The 25,240-nt window shown below is 41.9% G+C and overlaps 2 protein-coding genes across 3 annotated transcripts; one reads left to right on the top strand and one right to left on the bottom strand.

The window, feature by feature from the left end:
• The first annotated feature begins 73 nt into the window (after positions 1–73).
• Positions 74–16,891, top strand: XRCC6 (X-ray repair cross complementing 6). Of its 2 annotated transcripts, none has more exons than XM_053469064.1 (13): positions 74–171; positions 755–857; positions 3,787–3,896; positions 5,320–5,452; positions 7,208–7,462; positions 7,698–7,881; positions 9,829–10,015; positions 10,394–10,562; positions 11,527–11,688; positions 11,879–12,008; positions 13,659–13,759; positions 15,534–15,647; positions 16,143–16,891. In XM_053469064.1, the coding sequence occupies exons 2-13, from the start codon at positions 776–778 to the stop codon at positions 16,343–16,345; spliced, it is 1,830 nt and encodes a 609-aa protein (XP_053325039.1). In that variant the 5' UTR covers positions 74–171; positions 755–775; the 3' UTR covers positions 16,346–16,891. The 2 variants fall into 2 exon arrangements, with proteins under 2 accessions (XP_053325039.1, XP_053325037.1); XM_053469062.1 differs by having other exon boundaries at positions 119–236.
• Positions 16,892–20,426: 3,535 nt separating this feature from the next.
• Positions 20,427–23,760, bottom strand: SNU13 (small nuclear ribonucleoprotein 13). The gene is made up of 3 exons (XM_053469107.1): positions 23,612–23,760; positions 22,868–22,988; positions 20,427–21,061 (listed from the first exon to the last, which is right to left on the bottom strand). Exons 1-3 carry the CDS (start codon positions 23,612–23,614, stop codon positions 20,799–20,801), a joined length of 387 nt encoding a protein of 128 aa, XP_053325082.1. The 5' UTR covers positions 23,615–23,760; the 3' UTR covers positions 20,427–20,798.
• Between the last annotated feature and the right edge of the window lie 1,480 nt (positions 23,761–25,240).

Below are 25,240 nucleotides of genomic sequence, written 5' to 3'. Positions count from 1 at the left end.
AACACAACATGGAGGAGGCCACGCCCATTTGCTCAGTCACTACCAATAAGGAAACTGCAATGTCATTAACCGAACATGCTGATGCATTATACCACGCCTATCTATTCGGGCGACGGATGATGACGTTGATATATAATGTCAGGAAGTGCCGCCCACTGAAAAAAGCGAACGGTGAATAACGTGGGTTTGAACGTACCTGCAGGGTAGTGTAGAGCTGGTTGGGAGGTGTTTCTGAGGTACAGAATGTCTATGCAACTTTACGTCGTTTTGTTGGTTTATTACAAAGTGTCAACTTTATTTAGGACTCCGCCTATACGTACATAGTTCGCTTGTTAAACCAGTCGGTAGATTCGAGGTGGTCTCAGATATGGAGACGACTAAAATGTGCAGAGCTGGGTACTTTAGTTCTATTTTAACCGTACGACTCGTAGGAAGACCACAAGCGGAAATAATAATTTCTCAGATTAATTTAATTTAGCCAGAGACACTAATTGCTGTTCGAGCTTTGTCTACACCAATATTTGGAAGAGAAAATGTAATAATCTCATGCAGGCAGATTACCTCTCCATATAAGAGTATAAATTTGGGACCTTTATAAATAAGCAAATAATGTAAAAAAACACTCCAAAAACTATTATGTAAACTGTTATGATAAGTAAAACCAGCCGCTGATTAAACTTATTTTGTAACTTGTGAATGTTTTACGTGTAAAGCTTGTCTCTTGCGTGTTTGATAGACTGGTATATTGTTGTAGGTTATACTGAACTCTCTAAAAATGCCTGAATGGGGATCCTATTTTGCTAATGAGGAAGGGAATGATGAGGAGGATTTGGAAGATGGAGAAGTAGTCACCAGTGGTAAGATAAACAAGACAACATATACATTTTTTTAAAACATATTTGAACATTTACCTTTAAATTGCTGGTACCTGTCATTAAAAAATGCAGTCTTCTGTTATATACAACTACCAGAGGAGGCATCGTGTAATTCTTGTGAGCTTCATAATACTTCCCAAGTGACTTGACAGGACTGTCGTCGCAGCGATATCCTCACGACTGTCCTGTAACGTCGCTGTTCTTGCTTCCAAATTGTCATTATTTAACAAAGTTAGTAATGAAGGGCCTTATGATTGACATAAAGGGGGCATTTCATGTTGTACACTTTTTGGTTTTGGAGCAGATTAGCGTAACTACGCTAGATATAACAACACAACATTAAGTTATTTATATACATTTACCAGTTACAATTCAGAGAATTAAAGGGAAAGCTCTATTAATAAGTATAAAAAATATACATTTATATATATACTTATCCTATAATACAGCACTGTATCTGTACAGTATTTTAGACTAGCATTGACAAAAACCTGGTTTTATCTCATTTATCTGCAGACACAGAGGGTGCCGTTTTTGTTATGTGGTATTTTGGGGGCATTTTCCATACTGAGCTGATTCCTTATGGCTATTAAAATGCACATGCCTCCGCATGTCTTCATCATATAACAAAACCTGTTTCAGGTGCTCTTTTACACACTACACTAGAAGTGTTTCAACCTGATTCTATAGTGTTGTGGAAAATGTTGGGACCATGTAATTCAAAATAATATGATACAAGTATACTGCAAAAGTTACAATCTCTTCTAGTGAATTTGGGTCGATTGTCTGTTGTTGTCTGATTGCTTGGTTAATTCGTATTATCTGCCAGGCTTTTGAATACATAATTCAAACATGGGGGATATGTGACATCTGGGAGGTAGTGTGGCAAGCCTGCGCTCAGATGTGCATATCAGGGGGGGGGCAGAAATAATCAGGGGGTTGGGAAATAAAAACAAGAAATGCATTTTTATCAAAGTTTTTTTTATTCTGCCGTTTGTTTTTAAACATCCAGTTATTTTAAATAAATTAAACATTTACATTTATTTTTTTAATCCGATGAATCGAAAAAATGAAAATAATCGTTAGTTGCAGCCCTAGTTAACATCTCTGTTCATAAGTTTATCATACACAAAACGTTGAACTGGCATGGAGTCCACAGCAGGACACCACAGAGAAAGCCACTGCTCTCAAAAAGAGAAGATACTGCTGTGCGCCTGATGTTTGCCAAAGAGCACTTTCACACTCCAGAACGCTATCAGGAGAATGTTTTGTGGACTGATGAAACTAAGCTTGAATTTTTTGCGAAGAACATGCAGCACTACGTATGGCATAAAAAAATAAATAAAAAGGATCGCAGACCAACGCGAAACATCAGTGACAGCGAAGTGCGGTGGAGGGAGCAGTGGCCCAGTCACCGCCGAGACCTTAACTCATTAAAGATGCTGGGGAATGACCTCAAGAGAGGTCCACCCCGACTTACTTGCACAATTTAATGCGCAAGTTCAATAAAGATATGAAAGAGTATCATTGTGTGTTATGCATTTAAGCACATTGTCCATCTATATATTTTCACAACTTTGTCCAGTAGAGTAACACAGCTAGAAAACATACAAATGGCTAATATGCAGCTGCCTTAGAAACCAGCATTATATATTTTGAAAAATATTTTTCATCTGATACCAGTTATAAAACAAGCTTAGTCAGAATTATTTTTATAAGGACAGTCTAATGTCCCTGACATTAGACTGTCTAATATCCCTGACACCCCTTTCCAGGACTGCCATCAGAAATTTCGGGACCCCACAGAACCAGGATTTTGTCTGCTACTTTTTTTTTTTTTTTTTTTTTTTGTGTGTGTGTGTGGCAAATATGGGACGGGCTGGCTGTTTGGAGCACTGACGAGCGGTTTTGTGGCAAACATAGCACAGGCAATCTTGGGGTACTTACAAGTTGTTTGGGGACAACGATGGAACTAGGGCTGCAACAACTAATCGAGAAAATCTTTTAATCGATTATAAGATGAGGATTTTTTCAGAGCAAATGCTCTTTCTGCCCCTTTCTGCTTCCCAGTCCCTCCCTGCAGTCACACCGATGAATGGCCCCGCCCATTTCCTTATAGCGTCCACACTGCTCAGCAACTCATCTAACTGTAAATATAAAATTAATATTTGGGTTGCTGGAAGTTAGGGGAAGTGGGGGTTAATTTAGGGGCAGTTATGGTTAATGGGGTGTTTAGGGTTAATTTAGGGGCAGCTATGGTTATTGGGCTCTTCAGGGTTAATTTAATGCTGAGGACTGAGAGTTAATTTAATAAGGTTAATTTAAGGTGCAGTTAGAGGTAAAGGTGGAAAACTAAGGGGAATATAAATCCTGGGGGCAGTGAAGATTAATCCTGTATTTATTTATAAAAGTATTGTCAGTGTGCTGCGAATGAGTGTCATATCAGGGGGCACAGTGGCATATCAGGGGGTATAAGGCATATAGGGTATATGTGGCATATCTGGGAGGCAGTGTGGCAAGCCTTGGCTCAAATGTGCATAAAGGGGGGGGGGTTGGGAAATAAAAACAAGAAATGCTTTTTTGTCAGTTTTTTTTTTTATTGTGCTGTTTATCTTTAACATCCTGTTTTTTTATTAAATTATTTGAAATGAAAAAATTATATATATATATATATATATATATTTTATCCGATTAATCTAAAAAATAATCGGCCAACTAATCGATTATGAAAATAATCGTTAGTTGCAGCCCTAGATGGTACATGCTTTTTTATATATATATATATATATTATGTAGTTGTTTGTTCTCTGTTGGTCTTGGAAACATTGTTTAATTTGTAATATATCTAAGGGGAAATTAACCATGCATTATCTGTTAAAATATAAAATATTTTTTTTATATTTTATTTTAGAGTATCGTTATGGAGGACGAGACAGTCTTATATTCCTTGTTGATGCATCTAAGCCTATGTTTCAAAGCATTAGTGAAGACGGATTAACTCCATTTGATATCACGCTGCAGGTGATACAGCTGAACACCTATGTTATAAAGTTCATGTTGCTTTTTACTTTGCCTGTGGCAAGTAACTGATATTTTATATATTTTACCTATACTTAAAGGTTTACAAATTAGTAAAGGGGGGGGTTCTTTTTGTCCACACTTGCCCCTGACTAAGGCAGTTTCAAGAAGGCACTTTTGGCTAGGACTGCATTTAATCTGTAAATTCATCCAATTGTCGGCTGGCTGACACCTTTTTATTAGCTGCTACTATTGCAGAATACTATAAGTATTAGGTTGTTCACCACAGCTATTTATTTACATTAAAAGGACACTTTTAGTGCATATGATAGCTGAGTGATCCCTTTAAATTTACATGTGGTGCATGGGATGACCCCCATATTAATTTTCCCACCCCAGCTATTTGTCATGCAGGAAATGTGTTTCAGCTGTACACACCTCTATGCAACTGATATGTCTAATGCCAGTGCTGGATTGGTGAACACTTAGCGGGGTGGGAATGCTTTCTTGACAGTGATTGGCTGCTTGAAGCAGCCAGTCAGTGGCATGAAACATTGAGACAAAGAGGAGGAGTTCTGGAGCAGCAGCTTCTACTAAAGACGAGTGGTTATTTTTTCTTCTTTCCTTGGTTTGAGAAATGCATATCAAAGTACTTTGAGGGTTGTCTGCGTCCATCGCGCAGACCTTCCCCGGCTGTCAGTAAGAGGAGTTCCCTGCACCGGGGCACCGTGTAGACGTCTACGCGATTCTCTCTGACAGCGGCATATAGAGGGTTAAAAGGCATATCATGGGGCACAGTGGTATTTAGAGGGTTAAAAGGCATATCATGGGGTACAGTGGCATATAGGGAGGTATAAGGCATTTCTGGGGCAGAGTGGCAAGCCTGGGGGGCAGATGTGCATAACTGGGGGGGCAGGTTGGAAAATAAAAGGAAATAAAATTTATTTAAAAAAAAAATAGTTTACATGAATTAACATTTACTGGTAAAACTTTTTTCCTATAGGGTCATCTGATACTCAGGCTTTTTCTTTTTTTCCTAAATTAATATTCAGATTTGGGGGGTTGTCTTATAATCGAGCAAATACGATAATATTGCTTACATCTTTGGTTGACTTACTTGGGCCAGTCGCTATAATAAAGTTCAGTTAGAAAACAGGCATTACACATGATGGCCTATTTTAAAAAGTAAATGCAAGAAATGGCTTCTTGGCCACCATCACAAACACCCCTGGGAAAAGTGCACCCGTCTGAAGTTTTCATTTTTGTGTGCCGTGGCACAAGTCCAAGTCCGGTTTTTGATTTGTATTTATACAGCACAGCAGGGCTGCGTGTCACTTTTTAGATCAAGCTTATGTGTAATGGAATATATGCTGCTATAAAATTCCAGTACTCAGAAGCTGGTTTATTTTTTGTTTTCTTTTTTTAGTGTATTCGTAATGTGTACACCTCTAAGATCATCAGCAGTGCACAAGATCTCCTCTCTGTAGTATTTTTTGGAACCAAAGAGAGCAACTCGGAGTTCAAACATGTCTATGTTCTTCATGATCTTGATACTCCAGGTAGGTCAAATGCATATGCTACTGGGGCTATATTTAATTCTCAAACACATATTACTGGGTACTAGCACAATATTTTATTATTGCTTATTGTATTGGATATTGGCAACACGATTTCTTCCTTTTATTGTTTTTTTTGTCTTGTTTTTTTTTTTACTTTATTTCTCTCATGTCTGTTATTGCATACCTATGTATAATATTTTCTGGGAAACGTAATATTTTAACATCTGCCAACATTATTATACTGTAACATTGTATTGATAATCTGTTTCTGTGATGCATATTCTTTTGCTGTTTTCTACTTTTACAGTAAACTGATTTATTGCATATATATTGTGTGTGTGTATAAATTACCGTATTTGCTCGATTATAAGACGAGGTTTTTTTTCAGAGCAAATTCTCTGAAAAATACCCCTCGTCTTATAATCGGGGTCGTCTTATAATCAGACCTCAAAGTCTGACTATGAGACGACTAAGATCCAGATCCCCCGCAGCTGCAGGGGATCTGGATCCTCCTGTCTCAACCCCCCCCGCCCCACTTACCGGTACTTCAGAGTCCCCGGTGTGCAGCTGGGGCAGCGTGTAGATGTCTACGCGATTTGCGTAGACAACTTCTGCTGCAGCCGGAAGGAGGTGTGGCTAGCAGCGGGGGTTGTCTGCGTGCGGGGAACTCTGATCTCTGACAGCCGGGGAAGGTCTGCGCGATGCACGCAGACAACCCCCGCTGCTAGCCACGCCTCCTCCCGGCTGCAGCGTAAGTCTACACGCTGCCCCAGCTACATGACAGGAGACTCAGAAGTACCGGTAAGTGGGGCGGGGGGGGGAGTGTTAAATGGGGGGCATAAGGCATTTCTGGAGGCAGAGTGCTCTGTGAAATGCCTTTTAACCCCCTTAATGCCACTCTGCCTCCAGAAATGCCTTTTTAACCTTCTATATGCCACTCTGCCTCCTGAAATGCCTTAAACCTCCCTATATGCCACTCTTCCCCATAATATGCCTTTTAACCCTCTAAGTGCCAGAGTTGCATATAGGGTTAAAAGGCATATCATGGGGCACAGTGGCATTTAGAGAGTTAAAAGGCATATCATGGGGCACAGTGGAATATAGGGGGTATAAGACGTTTCTGGGGCAGATGTGCATAACTAGGGGGCAGGTTGGAAAATAGAAGGAAATAAAACCAAAATATTTTTCTCAATCATAGCTTTTATTAAAAAAATAGTTTAAATGAATTAACATTTACTGGTAAAACTTTTTTCCTATAGGGTCGTCTTATATTCAGGCTTTTTCTTTTTTCCTAAATTAATATTAAGATTTGGGGGGGTCGTCTTATAATCGAGCAAATACGGTATATATATATATATATATATCACATATACTAGGATAATGAGTTTTTATAAGAATAGTATAGTCAAACGCTTTCATTGACTGGTATTAATGGGAGCTGCAGTAGATATTTACCTATTGCTATAAGTTAGTTATTTAAGACAGTGAGGCTTATGCTTATCCAGTGATGTGCATTGGACTGAGTAGATTTATGAAATTGTGTTATGAATATATAAACAGATATATATATATATATATATATATATATATATATATATATACAAAAAAATACAACTTCAAGGTACTTTCATTTAGCTGTAGTCAGATTTATTGTACGTCAGGTAGCTTTTTGAATATCAGGCCGAAATGTTGATGTTAATGTACGCTGAATTTTGTACAAAACTTTAGCTATTGCCTCTGTTTTTCTTTGTTCAGGTGCTAAGCGAGTCCTAGAACTGGACAAATACAGGGATGAAAAGGGGAAGTCTTTGTTCTGCGACACCATTGGGAACCAAGGAAATTTTTCCCTGGGCGATGCCCTCTGGAAGTGCTCAAACCTCTTCAGCAACGTCAAGCTCAAAATGAGCCACAAGCGAATAATGCTGTTCACGAACGAAGACAACCCTCATTCTAATGATTCTGCCAAGACCACGCAGGCAATAGCTAAGGCCAAGGATCTCCGAGAAATGGGTGAAAACAATATTGTTAATAAAAAGGCAGTTTTACATGTGACAGAACTCACACTTTAAACATTTTGCTTCAGCCCTTCTGAGATGTATAGAGCCTTTCTGAAGTTCCATATCTCCTTGAAACGAAGCATTTTATATATTTTAGATACTATAAAACATGACAACAGACGCACAAAGCTGTTCTCTAAAATATTGGTTGTGAGACACTTTTGTTTTATAATAGTGTCTCTTTTTAGGTATTGTTGTCGATCTGATGCATCTCGAGAAAGCCAAGGGTTTTAACATTAACCTATTTTATCGAGACATTGTCAACGTTGATGAGGATGAGGACTTGGGAGTGCAGGTAAAACCATCAGAAAAGCTAGATGATCTCATGAAGAAGGTACGGGCCAAGGAATCAAGGAAAAGGGCTCTATCAAGGTAAGATATTACAGCATTTTTGGGGTTGGTTGCATGTAATGTAGCTAGCTGTCTCCAGGTGTACTGCATTACTGTACCTTTATGTTCATTTACTAAGCATTACAAATACCCAGTGTTTACATAGAGAATGTTTGCAAAGCATCAAAGAGATTTGCAACTTCACTGGATGGCTTTATTTCAGAAGAAATTTATGTAATTTTACAGCAGAACGGAAAAATAATCCTACTCATTCTTACAAATGAACCAGAGTTGCCTTCCTAATTGCCCTTATAGAAATATGTATTTTGTTTCTTGTTCTCTTGAGGACCAAAACTAGAAATACTTTTATAGTAAAAAAAATTGTTATATTTTTATGTCATATTTATAGTGTTTCCCTAAATCAAAGTTTACTCTCTCCCATTGTTGTTCATGCAGCCTATGTAAGGGTGGGTTGAGGAGACCTGAGATAACGTTATCTGTGTTTATCTTAAAAATGGTCAATGGAACAAGCTTATAGGTAGTTTTTTTTTTTAATACATTTGACTTATGACAAAAGACTGTTCTCCTAGCGAGGTACATTCTTGGTACGTGTGTAATTAATGTTAAGCACGTTAAGATGTTGGAAGGATTGTGCAAAAGAATCCTGCATATATCCATAAATATAGTGCATTCTAGTTCAAGCAATGATATTTGTACACCTCTTTGTTTACTGTCTTGGCTTTGTAACATTTTCCATAACCCCCTTCAGTCCCAGGGGTTTTGGGTACCTCAAGTCCCGGAGCAATTTTGCCATTTTTGTGGTATGTCGGTTAAGCGATTATTCTCCTTCCCTGATAATAGTGTACCCATGTAAACTATATATTTTTTTTTTCGAGGAAGGAGAGGGCTTTCTTTTGATAACATAGTTAGATTATTAGCTCAAAATTTAGGATGAGAAATTTAGTAAAAGCTAGCGAAAATTAGAAAAAAAACACTTTTTATATATATTTTCTCCTCTGAATCCTAACAAAATCCCCTCCAATTTTATCAATTCAGGTGTCCTAGTTTCAGAAATACCTAATTTTATATAGAATTTCCATACTTTCCCAGCACTTATAGGGAACATGCTATAAGGCAGGGGCGTCCAACGTGCAGCCCGCGGTACTGGCCTGTCCTGCTCACGCGGTACTGGCCTGTCCTGCTCCCCTTGAGCGCCACACGTTCAAAGCCGCGTGGGGGCTGCTTTTAACTTCGTAGCCGGGCGGCCGCTTTGAATGTGGTCTGTCAAGGGGACAGACCACATTCAAAGCGGCCGCCCGGCTACGAAGTTTAAAGCAGCCGCCGCGCGGCTTTGAACGTGTGGCGCTCAAGAGGGCTGGCCCACAGAAGGTGTTCCTCATGACAAGGATAGGGTCATCACATCGGAGGAGAGCAGGAAAAAAAAAAGTATTACCAATGGACATGATAGAAGTTTAATTTCTGCTAGCTACTGTGGCTGCTTGTGCATGATAGGAGTGTGATTGCTATATTAAATATATATGATTACTAACAGGAATCACACTCCTATCATGCCCAGGTAGCCAGTACATGCTGGATCCTGGGTATGCCTGGGCATGATAGGAGTGTGATTCCTGTTAGTAATCATATATTTAATATAGCAATGAGACTCCTATCATGCCCAAGCAGCCAATACATGCACATAACCTACAGCCTCCCTGTGCCCTGCCCCCCCTACTTACACATTCATGCTATAACATGAATATTCATTCATCACAAACATTAATTCCCTCACTCACGTAAACTCATTCATACACCCTCCCCCACCCTTACCTGAACTGCTGATATGTCCCTGCCACTGCAAGAAGGTCAGGATGTTCCGGTACGTCCATATGTGTTTCTTGAGATGCGTTTTATGGACGTACTGGTACAACTATAGGGCACTGAAGGGGTTAAAATGTATTAGATTTTTCTTTTTTTCTTTATCTCCAGGCTGACCTTCAAGTTGGGCAATGATGTCAATCTCTCTGTGGGGATATTTAACTTAGTTCAGAAAGCTGTAAAGCCAGCTCCTGTGAAACTTTACCAAAAGTCCAATGAACCAGTGAAGACCAAGACACGTACTTTCAACAGGGAGACGGGAAGCCTACTGCTTCCCAGTGATACCAAAAGATCTCAGGTAAAGGGGGAAACAAATACTGTATTGGACTTGGGAAGAAACCTTTAGTTTCCCCAAGACGTTATAAGTTGCTGGTATGCTTATCCTGCCCCAAGTAGCACAGCTCAGGGAAAGTTCCATTCTGCTCTACAGCCATGAGTTTCCCTGGACTGAGCACTTAAGTCCAATTTCCATCGAGATCAAGGTAGACTCTGGAGGAATGTGACGAGGAAGAAAAATGTTTTGTTAGTCGTGTTTTTTTCTCTGCATGTGCTTCCTTTAGTTAGTGCATGATTGATTCAGTTTGCAATGGACCACTTACCTAGTTCTTTGTATTTTAATGTACAGTGTTCACTTTAATACCCTGCATGTTTTGTTTTCATATTTTTTTCTTTTAAGACGTATGGAAACCGTCAGATTTGTCTGGAGAAGGAGGAGACTGAGCTGTTAAAAAGGTTTGATGATCCTAGTTTGGTACTTATTGGGTTTAAACCGATAAGTTTCCTGAAGAAGCAACATTTCATTAAGCCTGCACAGTTTGTCTACCCAGAGGAATCTCTCATTAACGGTGAGCTCAAAGGGATAGTTGCTGAATGCTATTAAAAGGCTAGTTAAGATCCTAGTTTGGTGATGCGTTTTCTGAGTTCTCGAAGACCCACTTGGTAACTGGGTCAATATGGAGCACTCGGTTCCAATGCTGGCATGTTCCAATGGTTATTCATCCCTTTAAAATATAATTATGCTACTTAACATAAAGAATATATCAATAGATTGTGGACATTAAGTACCTGCTGCTTAAGAGTAAAAAAAACTCAAACTCTGGGGTTTATTCACCAAAGCAGGAGAGTTTGTTTTAGCAGAATTATGGTTACAGCTCACTGAATTCTTTGCATTATGAAGGGCCAACCTAAACAAGTCTCTCCTGTAAGTTGGGCTGAGCTGGACATGCATAATTGCTAGGTCAGTCAGTGACGTTATGAAATATGACTTGGTTATACAGAACCAGGCAAGATCTTCTTGGAGCAGCATAATGTATAATGAAGCTGGTGACATGGCACTTCAACTCCTATCAAAACCCTCCAGCCAACTCCCAGTTTAGTAAATAAAGCTCTATCGTATAACTTCCTTACCAAATAATTATTGTCTCCTCTCTGTTTTGAATTGGGAAGGGAGGGTGATGGTTATACTACTTGAAGGAGCTTTGGCTGAGGAAGGAATCGATACCAAACAATGTAGAATTATGATAAACTGTGGGGGATATGGCACCCGCCACCAACATATTTTCCTAGTCTGTTCACACCATTAGTATCAACACATCTGGCATTGTGTGAGATCTGCTACACGTGGCTTGTGGCTGTTTTGTGTAATCTTATATTTGAAAAATCTGCACAAATTCGATTGCAGCTCTCAAGCAGCAAGCTAATTTGTTTTAGGGTATGATTAACCTGAAATGAAAGCAATATGTTTTGGTTTAGTGATTTTAATTTCCTAGCACATTTGTAAATTAAATTGACCTCTCTGATTTATCTTAGGCAGTAGCACCTTGTTTCAGACCTTACTGACCAGGTGCCTGTCTCGGGAGGTGATGGCCATCTGCAGATATACACCTCGCAGAAACACGCCGCCTCGTTTTGTAGCATTGGTCCCACAGCAAGAGCAACTGGATGATGATAATGTGCAGATTAAACCGCCAGGTGAGACAAATAACTGTTCTCTCTCATGCTTGATTACTATGAGAAAACACTTCCTTGGAAAACATGCACAATTAGTATACATATTGCATGCTGCTAATCTATCTAACTTACCATAATTGTTAGTGTAGCTTGACATAGTAGGTTTTATATAGTGAAGTATTCTGTGTGCGACTTTTCCTAATTCCTTTAGGGTTCAATCTTCATTTCCTACCCTTTGCTGATGACATTCGAAAAGTTGACTTTCCAGAAAAGATCACTGCTAACGATGAACAAGTCAATAAGATGAAAGAAATTGTGCATAAACTGAGGTTTAAATACAGGTGAGTCTGTACTTAAGTGCAAGATAAAGATAACTGTGAGTGTGCAAATTAGGAATCTCTGCGCCACAGGTTTTCTTTTGTTTCCCCTCATATGTTTCCCAAATATTTATAGGGCTTCAATGATCAATAAAGCAAAAGAGGAAATTACATCAACACCTACCATGGAGAAATACATACTGAGATAATAAAAACTCAAACAGACATAGTTTAAAGGGCAACTCCAGCATCCCAGGTGGTATATTCAACAAAGAATGCATACTAAAGTACTTTGTAAGTACTTTCATACATGTTCACAAAACCCTGACGGGGCATACTTTGGTAGAAGCTGCGGTAAAATGTCTCCTCCGTGTCCTGAATTAGCCGATCAGTGACAGCAAAGCAATCCCCTTTGAAATCAGCTGGAGAACTCGGTGCACGGGGGGCTTGCAGACATCTGCTTGGACTGAATGCCGAGCCAGCACTGTTGCTGCCTAGCATTTAGTATATTGCCTGCACAACAAATAGCTGAGCTGTGAAAATGGGGTGTCCCTTTAAGAATACTTTACAGAGCAACAAAGTAACCTTAAGATTCCATATGCACAAGGAGTATGCACTGAGCAGTTTGAATTATGTACAGGGCTTAGCGATTCTCCTGTTGACATCGTTTTTTTTTTGTTTGGTTACTTCATCCTTTTTAGTTTCATTATAATCCAAGAAAGCTTTACACTCAACACAGTAAATCACAGAATTATAACACATGGCCCTAGTTTTGTGACACAAATTAGGATATTTTATTTGAAATTACTAGCACCAATGACTGAGATCTGAGTCCAATATATCCCATTGGAGAATGATGGACCAACATTTGTGAGACGAGTGCTCACGGGAATCTATCTTACAATGTTTTATTTCAGCTTGTGTACTGCATTATGCTTCAGAAATGGAAACTTGATATAATGAAAAAAATAGTGATTTGCCAAGTGCCTTGTGGGAGTAGATGATGTGTGTCTACTAAATATTTGCAAATGAGCCAAAAACCTAATCTTTTTTGGGATTTCGAGCACTGAATTATGTTGTCTGCCCATTTGGTTCGCATGAAAATCTTGTGGCGTTTTTTTAATTTGGGAACCAAATTCGTTGCCTGGTACTGACGTTCATTCATGCTCTCTAAATGTTTCCCTACCTTCTCTGCTAATCACTTACATTTCTGCTTACACTTCTGCATCTCCGCTGACATAACCTGACACATACTTCCACCACAATGGTGACTTTTCTGGTGACGTTTCTGTTAACGTCCTCTCCCTCAATCCTTTTCGCAACGTCAATCAGGGGAAAATATGTCACTAAAAGCGCTATCATTTTGGTGGAAGTTCATGTTAGGAGATGCAGACAAAGATAGAAGAGAGCGAAGAAGATGCGGAAGTGGTTGGCAGAGAAGGTAGGGAAACATTTAGAGAACGTGAAAGAGGCTGATTGAGAGAGAATGAGAGCTTTTTGCTTTGTGCGCTTTGGGGAGGGTTTTGCCTTGGCTTCATATAAATAGCCAAATTTGCAATTTGTACGAATCCGAATGTGCAAGTGTAGTGTCTGCTTTATTAGGACTATCACATAATTTACTTTTGAGGTTTTCGATCTCTCTGTCAATTTATATTTTTGTATTTGGATATTCAGGAATGATGCATTTGAGAACCCTGTACTTCAGCAGCACTTCCGTAACCTGGAGGCTCTTGCTTTGGACATGATGGAGCCAGAGCCCATAGAGGACCTCACATGTAAGATTTTGGAGACCTAGAATGCTTTGTTATTTTACACGGCCAACAGTGACAAGGGTATTTATAGAAATGATATATTGATATTACAGTGCTGTACAATATATATAGATTTAAATACAATTTTATGTAATGGCCAAATGGTTCTTATCTAGTGTGAGAGTATTTGGTTCTTAGTCTCCTGTTATTATATTTAGGATAGCCATAAGCCTATCCCATGTGCATTCCTCACTTTGTTAAAGGGACACCACTGCTATCATATGCACTTTAATTACATTTTCACGGTGTGTCCCTTGCAAATGCATTGGGGGTTCTGTAGAATTTCTCCATATGCTCTAACCCCAAACACACCTCCACGCACGTCATATACCAGTTTTGACTCGGCAAATGCTGCAGGCTGGTGTCTGTTCAAACCCCTTTGTGCATTCATGGAAAGCAATTTTATTTACCGTATTGGCTCGAATGTAGGCCGCACTTTTTTCCCCCACTTTAAGTCTTTAAAGTGGGGGTGCGGCCTATATTCGGGGTCTAGCGCCCGACTGCATGTCCCGGGCGCCGGGCAGGCAGCGGGGTTAGGATACAGATCCCCCGCAGCGGTGCAGGGGACCTGTATCCTACTCTCGGATGTGCTCAGACAGCCTCCCCTGCCGGCACTTTCCACGGGGGGGGGGTGCCGGCACGGGAGGTTGTCTAAGCGCATTGTGCGGACGGTCACCGGCTGCGGCGATGCGGGTAAACAGCCTCCGCTGCCGGCACGTCTGCCCGATGTGCTTTAACAATCTCCCTTGCCGAGAATTCCCATGGGGGGAGTCCCGGCAAGGGAGATTGTTAAAGCACATCGTGCAGATGTCCCGGCAGCGGAGGTTGTTTACCCGCATCGCCGCAGCCGGTGACCGTCCGCACGATGCGTTTTACCTCTGCCCCCAAGACTTACCAGAGCAGACCCCCGGGTGTCTTGCGGGGCCGGCGGGGGACATCTACGCAATACGCGTTTACAACTTCCGGTGCCGGCACATCCGCTGAGTGCCGGCACCGGAAGTTGTATACGCGTATTGCGTAGATGTCCCCCGCCGGCCCCGCAAGACACCCGGGAGTTTGCTCTGGTAAGTCCGGGGGGGGGCAGAGTGGCAGCATATCTCGGAGGGGGTGGAGGAGGACAGTGGCAGCATATCTCGGGGGGGGGCAGTGGCAGCATATCTCGGGGGGGGCAGTGGCAGCATATCTCGGGGGGGGGCAGTGGCAGCATATCTCGGGGGGGGGAGTGGCAGCATATCTCGGGGGGGGAGACAGAGTGGCAGCATGGTTTTTTGGTGCTTTTTTTAAAGAAAAAAACTTTTTCTTTAAAAAAGCACCAAACTTTTAGGGTGCGGCCTATATCCGAGCCAATAAGGTATTTAAATGGGAATTCTATCCTGCAACTGTTTGACTGGTTCAAGCAGCAAGTCAGTGTCAAGAATTATCTGACTGTGGGGGAGGAGGAGGGCAGCTGCATAACAGCAGTTTATACCTCAGTTAAATGTATGCGTGTGGGTTTCTTCTCGTTTCTAAACAATACATATTACACAGCGTAATATAATATACAATCTCCTTTAGTAGCCGTGCGATGGAAACTTCCATCCTTCCTTCCTGTGAAGTAAAAATTTTCTGAGCCTCCGATCCACTCGTAAATTAATATGTGGTCATGGGCAGGACATCATGTCCAAGACATCTACTCTTTAAACTTTATACATTATACATACTGTACATGTAAAATAGCAATTTTTTTTTATCTGTTTAGTGCCAAAGATTGAGATGATAGATACTCGCCTGGGATCCCTGGTGGAGGAGTTTAAGGAGTTGGTTTACCCACCAGGGTACAACCCAGAGGGAAAAGCTGTTAAAAGAAAGCAAGGTGTGTATTTTCTTAACTAAGATATGTGTGTTGTTTTTTTATATGTATTTATGTAAGTTTGTACAAAATGTTCATTCAGTGTGGTGCAGCAAATTAATCTGCATCCTTATTGCTCTGTGGGGTCTCCTAAGGAACAGTCTGTGGTGTCCATTTAGCAAAACTGTAATATCTGCTGTGGAGCTGAAGAGAACGTGTCAATAATTTATGTAAACAATACATCCATAAAAACATTGGTTATATCACAGGGGATGTACAATTCTAGTCCTCGGATGAATGCCTTTTAAAACGGGCGTATATGGTGGATGTTGACGCCCCTGATGCCGACCTCAGTGTTGCTGAATGCCTAGACACTGAGGCATTACAGCAACACCGTTTGAAGTCATGACGGTCCTGGCACGTCAATTGTTGTTAACCAGTTTCTTTTCACGCGACGTCCGAACCGTCAATTGTCATCAAGGGGTTAAATATGATAACAAAACAACATGCTCATTTCAGGTGATGGAGAAAAACATGCTGAAAAAAGAGCCAAAGCAGATATCTCCGTATCAGAAGAGGACCTCAGGAACTATGTGAAGAATGGGACACTAGGCAAGCTGACTGTGCCTGTGTTAAAAGAGGCCTGTCGTGGTTATGGGCTGAAGGGTGGCAAAAAACAGGAGCTAATTGACGCTCTTGTAAATCACTTCAAAAATAACTAGACATCTGGCACTTTGATAATCCAACGGTAGAAGGTTACCCATATTTACAAAGATTCATACTGTTATTTCTAGTATGTTTGGCCCATTGTACCACAGCGTGACAGCAGCTAAGTTATTTTGCTAATCTTTTCCATTATGGTCATGCCAAGATGTGGCAGTGTGAAATGTAGCATTACTTGTGCTAATTTCAGTGACAGTTATTTGAAATGACATTCTATAAAACCCACTTGATTAAATACCATAGTTATATTTTACTTACAGCTGAATAATGAAGCATGCCCTTTCATATTTTTGTATGATCCCGTTACTGCTCGGTAGCATGCCAGCTATGATGCTGTCGCCACAGTCCTTCAGGATGCACTGAAGTCATTTTTATTATAGAATCTGTCTCATGTTTCCTCAGTGGGTCAAAAAATACTGAAGGCTTTATGACTTTAAATTTGGGAATATACATCTCCAGAAAAATAGTTTGGACAGAAACCGATATGGCATTTTGTAAGTTTTGTTCTTTTTGTATTTTTTTCAGAATAAAGAACTCAAACACTTGTGGATTTTGTTTTGTGTGGTGTTTTTTTGTAAGCCAAAAAATAGTGTATTAGAAAAGCTCATTCATAAGTTAGTTATGCGTTTCACATTGTTCACAAGTTTTCACCATGTCCCAGGGTCCTGGTGATGCCTTTCCACAGTATCTCTGTGTGATGGGCACGCCTTGGGTTCGGGAACTGGCCCGGTGTCTCTCTGATCGAAGCCCCGCTGCTCGCCGAGGCGCAGTTACAGGCAGTGCAGAGATTGTCCTGAGAAGGACAATAGGTGATATAGCGGGTCCCTGAAGTATAAGACAAGACTAATGTCCAGGGGAAGAACACTTTATTGGGGAAACACACAGGCTTATATACAGGTTAGGTGAGGAAAAAGACCATAAATCATGTCCACATCTTCCTGTCCTGCCCAGACAGTCCGGCGCCACATTCAGGCCACCAAGCCCCGCAGTGTCTGTATGACTTTAGCCGTCATTCTTGGGGTGATCCCGGGGTGCCGATAGATAGCTCGGGGTCCTGGGGGTATCCTGTCCAAAAAGCGACGCGATCAGCCTAAGGGGCCTCGAGCGACAACAGTTCAAAGTTTCCCCGGGACAGACCGCGAGAGCTGGCGTGCGTATGATAACCACGCCGGCTGATCTCCGTTCTCCTGGCGGTTGCAGCGACTGGGAATCTGCCGGAGGCTCCCTCTACGAACCACCCCTTGTCTGTATCCCACCAGCGGTGGGTTACCTCCATTAAAGAGCGATGTGGTCGGGTTGGTTAAAGTCCGTGGGCAGGGCATGAGGCACATGGATAGGGTAGGACGGGAGGGAGAACAAAGCACAGACAAATATACACTGCTCAAAATAATAAAGGGAACACTTAAACAACACAGTGTAACTGCAAATGGTACAGACAACAGGTGGAAATTATAGGCAATTAGCAAGACACCCCCAATAAAGGAGTGGTTCTACAGGTGGTGACCACAGACCACTTCTCAGTTCCTATGCTTCCTGGCTGATGTTTTGGTCACTTTTGAATGCTGGCAGTGCTTTCACTCTAGTGGTAGCATGAGACGGAGTCTACAACCCACACAGGTAGCTCAGGTAGTGCAGCTCATCCAGGATGGCACATCAATGCGAGCTGGGGCAAGAAGGTTTGCTGTGTCTGTCAGCGTAGTGTCCAGAGCATGGAGGCGCTACCAGGAGACAGGCCAGTACATCAGGAGACGTGGGGGAGGTCGTAGGAGTGCAACAACCCAGCAGCAGGACCGCTACCTCCGCCTTTGTGCAAGGAGGAGCAGGAGGAGCACTGCCAAAGCCCTGCAAAATAACCTCCAGCAGGCCACAAATGTGCATGTGTCCACTCAAACGGACAGAAATAGACTCCATGAGGGTGGTATGAGGGCCTGACGTCCACAGGTGGGGGTTGTGCTTACAGCCCAACACCGTGCAGGACGTTTGGCATTTGCCAGAGAACACCAGGATTGGTAGATATGCCACTGGCGCCCTTTGCTCTTCACAGATGAAAGCAGGTTGACACTGAGCACATGTGACAGACGTGACAGAGCCTGGAGACGCTGTGGAGAACGTTCTGCTGCCTGCAACATCCTCCAGCATGACCGGTTTGGCGGTGGGTCAGTAATGGTGTGGGGTGGCATTTCTTTGGGGGGCCGCACAGCCCTCCATGTGCTTGCCAGAGGTAGCCTGACTGCCATTAGGTACCGAGATGAGATCCTCAGACCCCTTGTAAGACCATAGGCTGGTGCGGTTGGCCTTGGGTTCCTCCTAATGCAAGACAATGCTAGACCTCATGTGGCTGGAGTGTGTCAGCAGTTCCTCCAAGAGGAAGGCATTGATGCTATGCACTGGCCCGCCCATTCCCCTGACCTGAATCCGATTGAGCACATCTGGGACATCATGTTTCACTCCATCCACCAACACCACGTTGCCCCACAGACTGTCCAGGAGTTGGCTTTAGTCCAAGTCTGGGAGGACATCCCTCAGGAGACCATCCGCAACCTCATCAGGAGCATGCCCAGGCGTTGTAGGGAGGTCATACGTGCACGTTGAGGCCACACACACTACTGAGCCTCATTGTGACTTGTTTTAAGGACATTACATCAAACTTGGATCAGCCTGTAGTGTGGTTTTCCCATTTTGATTTTGAGTGTGACTCCATATCCAGACCTCCATGGGTTGATAAATTTGATTTCCATTGAGAATTTTTGTGTGATTTTGTTGTCAGCACATTCAACTACGTAAAGACGAAAGTATGTCATACGATTAGTTCATTCATTTAGATCTAGGATGTGTAATCAGTGTTCCCTTTATTATTTTGATCAGTGTATAAAAGAAATACACAAATCAAACATTAAGGGTTATAAGCGCCACTTATTAACCTGATGGTCATAACTACTACAGACGGCACCGATTAACCCGGGGCTGTCACATTCTGCTCCAGCTATAAATTGCCATAATGTAGATGTTACCATCCCTCCCCAACATGCCACAAGTTTCTGTTGGTTGTTCTGCACTGTGAGTTTAAACTGAATGGCAACCATGCCACAGTACTTGTCACCCATTTAACATGAAATACTGTTGAGCAATTCTGTTTTGCTCAACAAAAAAAATGGTTTTCAGAAAATGTGTGTTCTGTATCCTGATTGGCATTCTGTGTCCTTCTTGGTAAACTTTCTTTGGCATGAATCCACCAATGAGTCCCTGGGGACCTTCCGATCTACCTGTCAAACACTCTGAAAGATAAATGCGTAGTACCCCATTTTATTTGGTAAAATTTATGTGATGCCTGCCATTACTTACTTTCTACTCCACTAACCCCTTATCTCCTATAGCTGCCCTCTCACTGCCCCCATCCACTTTAACAGTATTTAACACTATTACAGCCCTCAAAGCCTGCAATACCCACCTTCATATTCCCCACAACTGAATTTTCTTTTGGTCATTGCTACATGATATAAAACATAACACACAAAACAATTGAATAATGCAAAATAAAAGGGATACCTAAGCATTATTTTTTTTTTTTTTGACAATTTCTCCTTCTTCCTTGGGAAGCCTCTCAGCTCACAGCATTCTTACAGAAGCCATCTTGCGCAGCTTCGCTCTGAGTCTCCTGATCCAGAACACCTCTATCCACTGTGCTTTTTTCTCACAAGGACTCTTGCAGTCCTCTAGTTATCCCAAAATCCCTTGTACCTCTCAGAAACCCCTCTTTCCAGAAAATTCCTGTATAACCTAGTAATGCAGATAATCTTTGTGAAAAAACAGCACCTTTTGCTTTGGGTTTTTGGCCCTCTGGATATTATCCTATCTCCGTTGGAGCATTTGATTCCAAACTGTCTGTAGTGCATTACTACGCAAACTACATTATGTTGTAAAGCCAGGTAGCTTATCTTACATACAATCAAACCTTCCCAAAAGCATGTTTATGTATTACATGTAATATCACATTTTTAAAGGCACCCTTTTCTTGCAAATGTGGATCATAGCAGAAGTTTAATATGTGCATATTTAAATCCATAAATTTAACACATGGAATCTTTTACATGTATATTTTATTAAGAAATACATATTATACAGGTCAAGATGAAAAAAAAAATGAAGCCTGGCATTTCCCACAGGTAAATTTAACCATAAGGTGTTTTAAGTACAAAAATATTTTACTTGCTCAAAACTACCGAAAAACATTAAAACAAAATGTTACATCACTGAAAGGAAATGCAGCTTTGCGTTCCAGATCAGGAAAACAGAAGTAGAGAATCAATTTGATACAAAATGCTTCAGTCCTGTGAATGCAATTTCTGCCAGACTAATGTTATTTTATTATGAAACCTGATAAGATTGGTAGGGATAACAGAACTCAGGCCTTAGATGCCAGAATAATGACTGACAACAGCTTTCAACATTGTGCTACACCAGCAGTCTCTCGATCGCCTGCTGGACAGACTGGATCTGAGGCTTCAGTTGAGAACCCTCCTTGATGGTTACTGCACAGGCAATAACCGGTCTTGAGACTCCACATGCTCTACCCAAAGCTTGCTTGGAGCGCGCAAAGACGTAGGGCACATTCTTGTCTTCACACAGCAAAGGGAGATGTAGAATAATTTCAAGAGGTTCAGCGTCTGCTGCCATCACTATGAACTCTGCTATACCTCTGTTTAGGGTCTTTGTAGCTGTTGAAATAAAGTTACAGGTAAAGATGGATATCTGACACAACACTGAGTAATGAAACTCGTTTTAACCATCAAAAACAGAACTCCTTCACAAACTCATGGCTATAGAAAAACTAGTTTTACAACTTATTGAATGCCTCATGTAAACCAAGTTAAAATGTCTTTCATTCACACAATGAAAATACCGTATTTGCTTGAATATAAGACGACCATCATAATATTAATTTAGGAAAAAAGAAAAAGCCTGAATATAAGACCACCCTATAAGAAAAAAAAAAAGTTACTAGTAGTCACATTAACTTTTTTCATGTTTAATAAAAACTGATTTTTATTTCCTTTTGCCAGCCTGCCCCCAGTTCTGCACATCTGCCTCCCAGATATGCCACTTGATATTCCTTTTTACCCCTATATGCCAGTCTGCCTCCCTGATATTCCTTTTAACCTCCTATTTGCCACTACCTCCAAAAAGCCTGTATACCCCCCATATGCCACTCTTACCCTTCCACGGACTCACCAGAGCTTCCCTAGACATCTCCCCGTGCTTCAGATTCCTTGGTGTCTAGCAGGGGCAACAGGTGAAGGTCTGTGCGATGCGCACGGCCAGCCTCCGCTGTGTCATGTGACACCGGTTCTCAGTCATCGAAGCCCCGGCAGAAGCAGAGGTTGTCTGCACACATTGCACAGGCCTCCACCGTGTGCCAGTAAGGAGGATCCAGGTCCCCTGCAGTGCTGTGGGGGATCTGAATCTTAATCTTGTAGTCAGACCTCTATTTGAGGTCTGATTAGACGACAACCTCGGATATAAGACGATGGTTATTTTTCAGAGCATTTCCTCTGATGGAAAAACCTTGTTTTATAATCGAGCAAATACGGTACTTTATGGCTAAATTTGCTGCTGCCCAATATATTAGGACTTAAGTTTCTATGAATATATTATGTTCAGCTAACTATGGATGAATGCTTGTATAGCTGATCATACCCAGGACCAGTCTCAACTAACCAGATAGACTGAATTACACAAACACATCTAATGGCTATTACAGAATTGAGAATCTGACCCATGCGTGCAGACGCAGAAGTTCTGTGATTTACCATGTACAGATCACGGACAGATAGTCAAGCTGTCTCTGGTTTCATGATATCACCGCACTAAACATTGCGCCGATAGCACAATCAGAAATGGAACAGAGAATCACAAACGTGGGGGTTGTGTTTAGTAATGCATCAGTGGTGTGTAAGAGGCTGCAGCATCTAATGCTCTATGCATATCTCTAGGGTATCTCAAAAGCACTAGGCATAGTGGCAAATAAAGCATTCAGTAACACGTGTTGTCCAATAGAAATAAGGCTATGGGTAAAACGTGTTGTTCAATAGAAATAAGGCTATGGGTAAAACGTGTTGTCCAATAGAAATAAGGCTATGGGTAAAACGTGTTGTCCAATAGAAATAAGGCTATGGGTAAAACGTGTTGTCCAATAGAAATAAGGCTATGGGTAAAACGTGTTGTCCAATAAAAATAAGGCTATGGGTAAAACGTGTTGTCCAATAGAAATAAGGCTATGGGTAAAACGTGTTGTCCAATAGAAATAAGGCTATGGGTAAAACGTGTTGTCCAATAGAAATAAGGCTATGGGTAAAACGTGTTGTCCAATAGAAATAAGGCTATGGGTAAAACGTGTTGTCCAATAGAAATAAGGCTATGGGTAAAACATGTTGTCCAATAGAAATAAGGCAATGGGTAAAGCGTGCTGTCCAGTATAGTAACCCCTTGCACATTACCGCAAACATTGAAAGTTGAAAACTTACCTTCATTGGCCCCTTTACGGAGCTGCTTATAGTTTGAGGCCTGCTGCACAAGGTCTAGCAAAGTCTTTGTAAGCTGGGCATCAGCCAGCGGGTAGGCCTTGGGGTTCACTTCTGCCTCAGTCTACAATAAAAAAACAAACTGAGCTTTGGCACTTTATTCACACCCTTTAAAGAATTTTTTTTTTTAATTAACTCATCCACACAACAGGCCCTGGTCCCCAAAACTAAACGGGCTTATCATCATTTAGATGAACGTGCACCCCAACTCAGTTGTTTGAACGTTAATCGGAATTGGTGAGTTAAAGGTTACTTGGCACAGCGTTTACCGATAGGTGGCATACTAATGGTTAACATGCACGTGGATAGGGACAATGCAGTCAGACCCGCTGCAAGCACGTGGGAAGGGAACGGGTCTCGGAGGAAAGGAGGCCGCGTTAACACAACGCCACGCAACAGATTTAAAGTAAAGAAATATATAAAAGCCCTACGTTACAGAGTTTGTGCCGCAAAATAATTAGAACGACAATGCGCAAAGTGAAAAACACCCAAAACATCGGAGATATTCTATATGAGAACAAAATAAGGGGTGCAACAAGAAGTTAAAATACATGGGACAAAATATTACAGAAGAAATTACTTAGAGTATCACAACGGGCATTTCCCTGCTTTTCCTCATCGGAAGCTATCCAATCACGGGCTGAATGTCAGCCCGGTAACACTACTTCTTTTTCTCGCAATACTCACCATATCTGCGATCGAGCGACAGCCAAATCAAGAGAGCACACGGTCCTCTCGGCCCGGAAGCTTCACGGAGGAATACTAAAAGATAGCTTGAATGAGCAACGCGACTAAAACGTGTTGTGCGTTTCCGGCAAGGTTCGAATCCGGATGAGGAGGAGCTATGACGTAAGATTTTTTTTTCCTTGTCCCTAGTTTAGTGTCGCCCAATGAAGGGGCGATGACGAGAATAAGGGAAGTCTTTAGTAGGGGTCTCGTATCTTAGAACCACGTGACGTAACCTTTAGCCCGTGTGTGCATGTTTAGAACGTGTTTCTTTTTTGGAGTCAGAGTTGGATTCCTTTACAATTCAGAGTCAAATGCGGTTTGAATACATTATGCGCCATGCCACGTCACTTTTAATAGCCAATCATGATTCTGTTAATTGCCAAATATGTTAACCAAATTGCTCTCATAGCGATCCCTAATAAAACAGTGACTTGTCGTTATTTAAAGATACACTCAATTTATACAAACATACCGGAAGCGCTCTGCCACACCGACAACCAAACACACACCAGGACACATTTTGCCACACCGACCCCCAAACACACGCACACCAAGACAGCTTTGCCACACTGAAACACACACACCAGGACAGGCTCTGCCACACCGATGCCCAAACACACACACCAGGACAGACTCTGCCGCATCTGGACCGGCTAAGCTAACAATACTTATAGAATACAATAAGGCCAGCCCTATGTGTATTTATACCCCTAGCCTGCCCCTCCCTTTGGCATTGATTTATGTGATGGCCCCGTCTGCCCCCCTTGTGTATTAATGCCCCTGGCCCCCATGTGTATTTGTGCACTCCAGTGAGCCCCTCATTGTGTATTTATACCCACAGCCAGCCCCATATTGTATATTTATCCCACCAGACAGCCCCCCTTTTAGTATTGATGTATGTGATGCCCCAGTCAGCACCCACCTTGTGAATTAATGCCCCCCACACCGTTGCATATTGCCACAAGCCAGCTCCACATTGTGTATTTATGCCACCCAGCCAGCCCCCCCTTTAGTATCAAATCAGCCCTGGCACCCAGTTTGCACCCCCCCCCCAAAAAAAGAGCCTGTCTGGGGCATCCTTGTCCTCCCCAAAAGAGCCTGTCTGGGGCATCTCTGCCCCTCCCCAAAAGAGCCTGCCTGGGATATTTCTGCCCCCTCCAAAAGAGCCTGCCTGGGACATTTCTGCCCCCTCCAAAAGAGCCTGCCTGGGGCATCTCTGCCCCCTCTAAAAGAGACTGCCTGGGGCATCTCTGCCCCCTCTAAAAGTGCCCCCCTAGACCAGCCAGACCCCTTATGACTGTAATGGTTGCACCCTTCTGATGGCGGCCCTGCTGGTGGCACCCTACTGATGAGTATGTCGCCCTGGGCCAACCGCCTAGGTATGCCACTAGTTGATGGTTTGTAAATGGGGAATGATGGGGATCAGCTAAGACTGAGTTAAAGTAGTCAACAAGGGAGATGATAAGCATATAAACGGGAGCTTTCGCTTCATCTTGTGTTAGGAAGGGGCAAATATAAGTAAAGTTGTGTATGATGTAGGCAGCAATTTCTGGAAATAGATTAAATGTGAAAGGTGAATATTAGGTC

This window comes from Spea bombifrons, chromosome 6 (genome assembly GCF_027358695.1).
Source record: "Spea bombifrons isolate aSpeBom1 chromosome 6, aSpeBom1.2.pri, whole genome shotgun sequence".
In the NCBI taxonomy this organism is placed as follows: Eukaryota; Metazoa; Chordata; class Amphibia; order Anura; family Pelobatidae; genus Spea; species Spea bombifrons.
This window is presented reverse-complemented; position numbering and strand designations above follow the sequence as displayed.

Excerpts from the sequence above, each read along its gene's own strand:
- XRCC6 (XM_053469064.1), top strand. The coding sequence starts at position 776 with ATGCCTGAATGGGGATCCTATTTTGCTAATGAGGAAGGGAATGATGAG. Across the intron at positions 10,563-11,526 it reads AGAGGAATCTCTCATTAACG|GCAGTAGCACCTTGTTTCAG; the intron begins GTGAGCTCAAAG and ends GATTTATCTTAG. Across the intron at positions 13,760-15,533 it reads GCCCATAGAGGACCTCACAT|TGCCAAAGATTGAGATGATA; the intron begins GTAAGATTTTGG and ends TTATCTGTTTAG.
- SNU13 (XM_053469107.1), bottom strand. Across the intron at positions 21,062-22,867 it reads CCGTAAAGGGGCCAATGAAG|CTACAAAGACCCTAAACAGA; the intron begins GTAAGTTTTCAA and ends TTATTTCAACAG.